The sequence below is a fragment of the Myodes glareolus genome, chromosome 19 (genome assembly GCF_982192425.1).
Source record: "Myodes glareolus chromosome 19, mMyoGla1.1, whole genome shotgun sequence".
NCBI lineage: Eukaryota > Metazoa > Chordata > Mammalia > Rodentia > Cricetidae > Myodes > Myodes glareolus.
The window spans coordinates 38108319-38115190 of record NC_142044.1 but is presented as its reverse complement, the minus strand read 5'-3'; the positions used below and the strand labels follow the sequence as shown (position 1 = coordinate 38115190).

The 6872-nt window shown below is 52.2% G+C and overlaps 1 protein-coding gene across 2 annotated transcripts; it reads right to left on the bottom strand.

Annotated features, from left to right (window-relative positions):
• Positions 1–3365: 3365 nt before the first annotated feature.
• On the bottom strand, positions 3366–6797 carry Gpaa1 (glycosylphosphatidylinositol anchor attachment 1). 2 transcript variants are annotated; one of them, XM_048454534.3, is made up of 12 exons: positions 6619–6797; positions 6181–6360; positions 5986–6097; positions 5639–5786; positions 5459–5560; positions 5172–5368; positions 4902–5020; positions 4663–4816; positions 4398–4493; positions 4054–4244; positions 3805–3975; positions 3366–3685 (listed from the first exon to the last, which is right to left on the bottom strand). In XM_048454534.3, the coding sequence occupies exons 1-12, from the start codon at positions 6690–6692 to the stop codon at positions 3442–3444; spliced, it is 1788 nt and encodes a 595-aa protein (XP_048310491.1). In that variant the 5' UTR covers positions 6693–6797; the 3' UTR covers positions 3366–3441. The 2 variants fall into 2 exon arrangements, with proteins under 2 accessions (XP_048310491.1, XP_048310490.1); XM_048454533.3 differs by having other exon boundaries at positions 4902–5098; positions 6619–6796.
• Between the last annotated feature and the right edge of the window lie 75 nt (positions 6798–6872).

Here is a 6872-nt window from a genome sequence, read left to right as displayed (position 1 = left end):
GCTAATACCCTGGTGTGTGAAGGCTAGCAGTAACCAAATGAGAACACCTCCCCAAAGCCCCTGCAATTATATGACACATCCACTAAGATTTCTTGTTAAAAACAATATGCTGCCGGCGCGGTGGTGGCACACACCTTTAATCCCAGCACTCGGGAGGCAGAGGCAGGCGGATCTCTGTGAGTTCGAGGCCAGCCTGGGCTACAAGAGCTAGTTCCAGGACAGGCCCCAGAGCTACAGAGAAACCCTGTCTCGAAAAACCAAACCAAACCAGAACAACAACAAAAAACAACAGGCTGGGATCAGATGACATCTCTAACTTCCCTGTTACCTCTGGATTACTCAGATGCAGCTACCCAGGTATACTCTAGTGGGGATCCAAGAGCTTTGGCTAATGTTTCTATCTCCTGATTCCAGGACAGTGATGTGTGAATTGGGAGGTGGAGGCAAGAGCAGGAATTCAAAGCCAGCTTCAGCTGTGTAGGGAGTTGGAGACTGTCCCTACGAACAAATGAAGGCTAGATTTATAACCAAAAAAGTCAAAACAAAACAAAACAAAGTCCGGACATAGTTACGTGATTTCTAAATCTCTCTCTCTCTCTCTCTCTCTCTCACACACACACAAAACAAACACACACTTGCTTTTCCATCGAAGTTCTCATGATTCCAGTCTCTGTCCTCAGTATGGGGGTACACCAGAGTTAAGTTTTCTTTATAACTATTATCGTCCCCAACACCCAATATTTCTAAACCTACTCTGCTTGCAGCCTATGGGTCTTTAAATAAACTGCACTTCCTGCTGAGTGATAATGAATTACTGTTAGGAATCACCACATACAAGGTGAAATTTGTTCCTCTCCCCAAGTTAAGCCTTGTTCAGCAATCCAGAGCACCTCTGCTGTCACCCACCGCTCCCACCTCCACCCTAGTAGCGTGTTATGTCCCAACTTTCAGACTTCTTGTGTTACAGTCGTAATTTCAGAAAGCGAAAGTGGGCCAAAGAGCGGTCTCTCTGGGGAAGGACTCTTCTGTGAAGGTGCCCTTATTTCCACCCGTCTAGCCATAACACACCATGGCTGTGCCTACTGAAGTTTAGGCCTAGAAGTTTCATTCAGGGTGATCTGGTGACATCCAAGTTGGATTCTATGACTAAGAAAGGCAAAATGGAATGTCAAGGGGCAAGTACAACTGTGCCAGCCCCAACAGGACACATCTAGGACCTTACACCTCTTCCTGTCACGTCCCTTTATACCCTTTATGTGTGTCATAGACACAGGCCAGGCTCAGAATACTCCAGCCTCAGGATGTGTACTAGGATTGATTACAAGCATGACATGTTTTGACAGTGTTTTCCTATGTTGCCCAAACTTGCCTCAAACTACAAGGCTCTTGTAAACTGCTTGCATCAAGGCCTTCCAAGTAGCTAGGACCATATGAATATACCATCTTTCCCACCCCACTGCTTCCCCTATTGTTTGGCCTCAAACTCATGGTCACTCTGCTTTTGCACAGAAGAGGGTTAAGATTATTACAGTCAGGGCTGGAGAGATGGCTCAGAGGTTAAGAGCATTGCCTGCTCTTCTAAAGGTCCTGAGTTAGATTCCAAGCAACCATATGGTGGCTCACAACCATCTGTAATGGGGTCTGTGCCCTCTTCTGGTCTGCAGGCATACACACAGGCAGAATACTGTACATATAATAAATAAATAAATACTTAAAAAATGATTATTATAGTCATTTCACCATGCCTAGTTATCTCACATTTTGGGGGAAAATGTATACAGTTTGTCGTGAAAATCACGACAAATCTATACCTCCCAAACAAACGTTTATTCTACTGTTCCTTTTCAACATTCATGTAGATGAGAAACACTCTAGATATGTTCAGTACGCATGTGAAATGATGGTTTAGCTTTCTTCCTGTGTATGTTCCCTAGATAAATACATGTCCACTTGTATTCTAAGTGACTGCTAACATTCTGTTTAAGACAGCTGAGGCCAAAACCAGTCAAAATGCAGGGAGGGGAATTTTGTACCAGATGACAGTTCAAAGACAAAAGGCACACAGACAAGGTTTCCTAGGTAACTACATAGAGCAAGGCCTATGATGTCCCCAGGATGTAGTACTCCTGAGGGCAGAGACAGGAAGCAAGCAGGGTTGGAGAAGGGCCTTAAGGGCAAGAGATTGGCCTCAATTACAAGGCCACTTGCCACAATGGGCTCTCACACATTCCCGCCATGTGTAATCCATAGGCTCCTACCCAGGTAGATCAATGGTGTCTGCAGAGGATCCCAAAGAAATTTTTATTTTTTATTTATTCTTCTCGCATACATTACATCCTATCTGCAGTTTCCCCTCCATTATCTCCTCCCTAAAGAAACTATAAAAATATTAAAATTTTTTTTGTGTATAAGCTATATGCATGACACAGTGCACAAATGGTCAGAGGACCATTTGTGGGAGCTGGCCCTCTCTTTCCACCATGTGGGTCCCTAGGATCAAAGTCAGGTTGTCAGACTAGCAGCAGTTACCTTTACCTACTGAGCTTTGGCTCCAAGTGAAAAAGAATTTGAGAATCACATGTACCTCCCAAGGCCAAAAGGAACCAATAATGAAAAGACAGACCCCATCAGAGAGGCATCCAAGAGAAGGATCCTGAGTGGACTCTACAGCCTTCTTGGGCAGAGCAGAACTTGTGTTAGGCCCCACAGTTTCCGACATGGTCCTGACATCACTAAGAGCCATACTTCTTTCCTTCTTCCACAAAAGGTACTACAGTTCCTTCTCAGAATTCTAACATGACCTGCCACCTTCTGTGCTGGCCTTAGTCTATTGTTTCTGGGTACTAGCCAGACTTCCAGTACCTCCTCTTTCTACTATGCTAAGTTCTGCCTCTAGTGGGCACCTCACCTTGGCTTGTGCTAGTATAAGTAAGTGGAGCCTGGTGTTCCTCCTACTCCATATATAGCCCACACTAAAATTATAGTCTTGGCTAGAAACATGGCCTAAACACCAAGCCTCCTAAAACTCCATGGTGCTGCATGGTCTCTGGGTGCCTCACTTCCTGTCAGACCCTCAACCCCTGGCTGCAAATTATCTCATGCCACAGATTATTTCTAGCATAGCACTGAGGAGCACTGCTCAGGTACCTGGGTACCCACCCTGCAGGACTGTGTGTGAAGGTGGGGGTGGCTTTGCACTTGCCCCCACAGAGTCCACTTGAGGCTCTCCTCTAGATGCTGATGGGGCCAGGCTCCCACTCCAGCCATCAGGAGAGAAGCACCAGGGTGGCTCCCCCAGAGAGGTGAGTAGGAATGCCTAGCCAACTGCTAGGGTCTCTGAGTAGACAGAGGGCCAGGGTCCCAAAGAACAGAAACAGAGATCTTGTTTATTTCCCAGGGAGGAGGTAGAACGGAGGCATGGGGATCTCTGCTCCAGAGATCTTACTTCCAGAAGAGAACATTCCAGAAAAGCAGCCAGCAGGGATACAGACCCAAGGCCAGTATTGGGAAGAGGAGGGCGCCATAGGTGTAGTGCTCCAGCACGCCCTGGGCCAGTGCTGTCAGGAAGAGTTGCCAGCCCTCTGCCAGAGACAGTGGTACCTCCTGCAGTTCTCGCCACAGGAACAGGCTACCGAGGAGTGTGACTGCTGGGCTTGTCACCACCAGCAGGGCAGCATAGAGTGGCCTGGGAGGAAGAGCAACATTTAAGTATGTATCATGGTGAATGCCAAGAACAGAATGAATGAGGGTTAGCTCTGATGTGTGGTAAAGGTTCTGGTGGAGAAGAAGTTGATCAGCACATACCGGGGTCCATGGGGCTTGGTGAGTGCAGCAGCGGGGACCATGGTGGCGGCCAGCAGGAAGCCCAAGGAGAAATTAGTGAGAGCGATGCAACCCAGCTGCAGGGCTAGGTAGATGAGGGCCACCAGCTTCAGTGCCATCCAGCCCCTGTCTGGGACCTGTGAGCTGACCACTCTACAAGGTGAGAAGTTCAAGGGTAGTCCAGAAGCCATCTAAGTATGGGACCTCCCTCTGTCTAGCCCAGCTGCTTACCGGTGGGTGTTGTGGGGAAGGGCTAGGCCAGCCACGTAAATTGCTAGCAGCGTCAACACGACAGCCTCCGCTTCAGCCACTGGAAAATGCTGAGCAGCTATATGTTGGCCCAGCACAGGTAGGACATAGAGGGCCAAACCCATGGCCTGAGAGATCAGTAGGGGTGCCATAAGTGAGGCCAGGCCCACGCCCTGCAGAGCACATGGGAACTTGGAGTTAGCCAAAAGCATAGGGGAGCCCCCCCAAGGACTTGTGGGAAGCCTCCAGCTGAGGCCATGTGGTAACAGAAAGCCGTGCTGGGGACTTCAGAAACCCACTGTCACAGCAATGGAGTAAAATATTACCTGTGGTGCCAAGGGTGGTGACCCAGGGCCAGGAGCCTTCCCAGCTTCCTCAGGGTTCCCTCCAGCCTCATGTAACTGCATCCATAGCTCCAGGGCATGGACCAAGTCAAGGACCCCAACAAGACATTGGATAGGATTTGCTAGATGGGAGATCACAGGCTCACTTCCCCACCCCCATAGCAGGATGAAGGACTATCCCCAGCTCACAGTTGAAGGGATTTGAGGCTGGCCACAAGTGAGTAGAGAGGATGAGGGTAGAGGATATCTTGAGTCCGAGGACCAGGAGCAAGAAGCCAGCGGCAGGCATGTAGAGGCCGATGGAGACGAAGCGGGAGAGGGCTGGCAGCAGGTAGAAGAAGAACGACTGGTGCAGGCGCTCCAAGAGGTGGTTGAGTTTGCGGAACATGCCCTCCAGAGCCCTGTGGAGCACAGCCAGGTCAGGACCAGCCATCTTCACCCCAGCTAGGCTCTGCCTTCAACATGGAGAGGGGTCCAGAGACTTACTTGCCCACTGCCACCAAATCATACTTGTATTGACGGAAGCTATTGATGCCACGCAGGGTCAGGGCCTCCACTCGGTACCTCAGGAAAAGGCCATGGGGGCCGTGGGGCCGGCCAGAGGCCTGCCGCAGAACCATGAGTAAGAGGGTCTGCAGACCCTGCAATGGCCCTTCGAGTGATGTCCAGTCCTGGGGCTGAAGCTTTGGAGGCATGGGCACAGGATCAGAGTCACCCCTTACCACAGGCCCCATGCTCCCAAGCAGGTGGTCCCACCTTGCCCTGGAGTGTACATAACAGCCCCCCTTTCTGGCAGAAGGTCTGGAAGAGGTTGAGCAGGTCAAGGTTGGGCAGCTGACCGTTGAGTCCCTCCACAGTCACATCAAGGCTGGTGACCACATCACTGCTCAGTTCCAGGGCCACAGCCGCCTGAATGGCTCCAGCCCTTCCCTGCAGGGGAGACGACTGTATGCCTGTAGGAGCAAGCAATGAGCACTAGAGGGGGCACTAGTGAGGATAGTTGGCACCGAGAGAGACCAGAGCGAGACTAGAGCAACCCTTACCTGTAACATTAATGTCATGATAAGCTTCAAGCCAAGCCTCAGTGCCCAGAAGATCATGCTCTGTTACCAGGAAGATTATGTCTTTGGCCCAGTAGATCTGCCCTAGAATCCAAAGGCAGGGTCAGCAGCGTCTGGGACATTGGTTAAACCCTCCCTGACCAGAGAGTCCCAGGGTCTCACCTCGGAAATGGGCAGCAAGTGCCAACAGTAGCCCCACAGCCTGGCTATTTGTAGAGTCTGGACCACAGGGCACAGTAAGTACCAGGGACTCGGTACTGGCAGCACGTGGGGCCCGCAGGATGCCATACACATTGGTACCTGACACCATCTGCATAAAGTGTTGGTGGGAAAGGCTCAGTATACCCAAAACAGAACATGTTTCCTGGCACCACAATGCTCACCACCAGAGGTTTTCAGACCATCCCTCCCACTGAGTTTCTTGGTTGCAGGGCACTTCAACAAGACACCCGACCCAGGCCACCCTTCTAAAGTGCTTTTCTCCCGAGCACACCCCTTTCCCTCAATACATAGCGCTCGTGGGTCTCATCCGGGAAGGGCAGTTTGCGGTAGAAGCTCTGAGTGTAGACCTCCAGCCCTACGGATCGCATCGATCGCTCCAGCCAGGCCACCGGCAGAGACCTGGAGACCCAAAGATAGCCTCTGAGCAGAGCTCCCTGGTCTCGGCTGCTCCTGAAGTTCCCAGCCCTCTACTAGGCACTCACCCCGACTTCCTACGGTGGGCAGCGAAATCCCGGGCAAAGTTACGGGCGCGGTCTCCACCTACAAACTGCTCCTCCACCATGGTGGAGCCCATGGCGTTCTCCGACATGTAAGTGCGCTGGGTTAGCGGCGGGAAAACCAGCGCCAAAAACCAGGCGATGCCAGCCACGTAGCTCAGCACGCTGAGAGAGAGCAGAGGGGCGCCGGAATTAGCCCGACCTGGGACGCCCGCTCGAGGCTCCCACCACTGCCCCAGGGGTCGACGGCACGGCCCAAGCCATTAAGACCCCGAGCCGCTGTAGCAGGGATGGATCGGGACCAGAGTTCAGAGCTCGGGGTCTGAGTGATGACTGCATAGAGGGGCTGGCCCCTGGAGTAGCCACCAGCGGACCCCCAACAGCTCAGGTTCCCACGAGTCCCGCCCCCTGGCCCGCCCTCACCAGAGCGGAGTGTTGAGGCGCAAGATGAAGCGGGCGATTGCGCGCCGGCGCACCGGGTCCGACAGGAGACCCATGGCGGGGCGGGGGCTCCGCTCTGGCCGCCACCGGAGACCTCCGAGCGCGCACGGTTCCCGTCAGACCCGGCGCCCCGTGCAGCCCTACTTCCGGTCCCAGGATCCGTCACGCCAGTACTCAGGGTAATAGAAACCGCTGGGAACCACGCTTTGCGCATGCCCAAACTGCAGAAGGCCAGA

What these genes read in the sequence shown, in the direction of transcription:
- Gpaa1 (XM_048454533.3), bottom strand. Translation starts at nt 6,692, where the DNA reads ATGGGTCTCCTGTCGGACCCGGTGCGCCGGCGCGCAATCGCCCGCTTC. An exon ending in ATGAGACCCACGAGCGCTAT is followed by an intron (nt 5,787 to 5,985) that starts GTATTGAGGGAA and finishes CACTTTATGCAG; the next exon opens with ATGGTGTCAGGTACCAATGT. An exon ending in CTTCCCCACAACACCCACCG is followed by an intron (nt 3,976 to 4,053) that starts GTAAGCAGCTGG and finishes CTCACCTTGTAG; the next exon opens with AGTGGTCAGCTCACAGGTCC.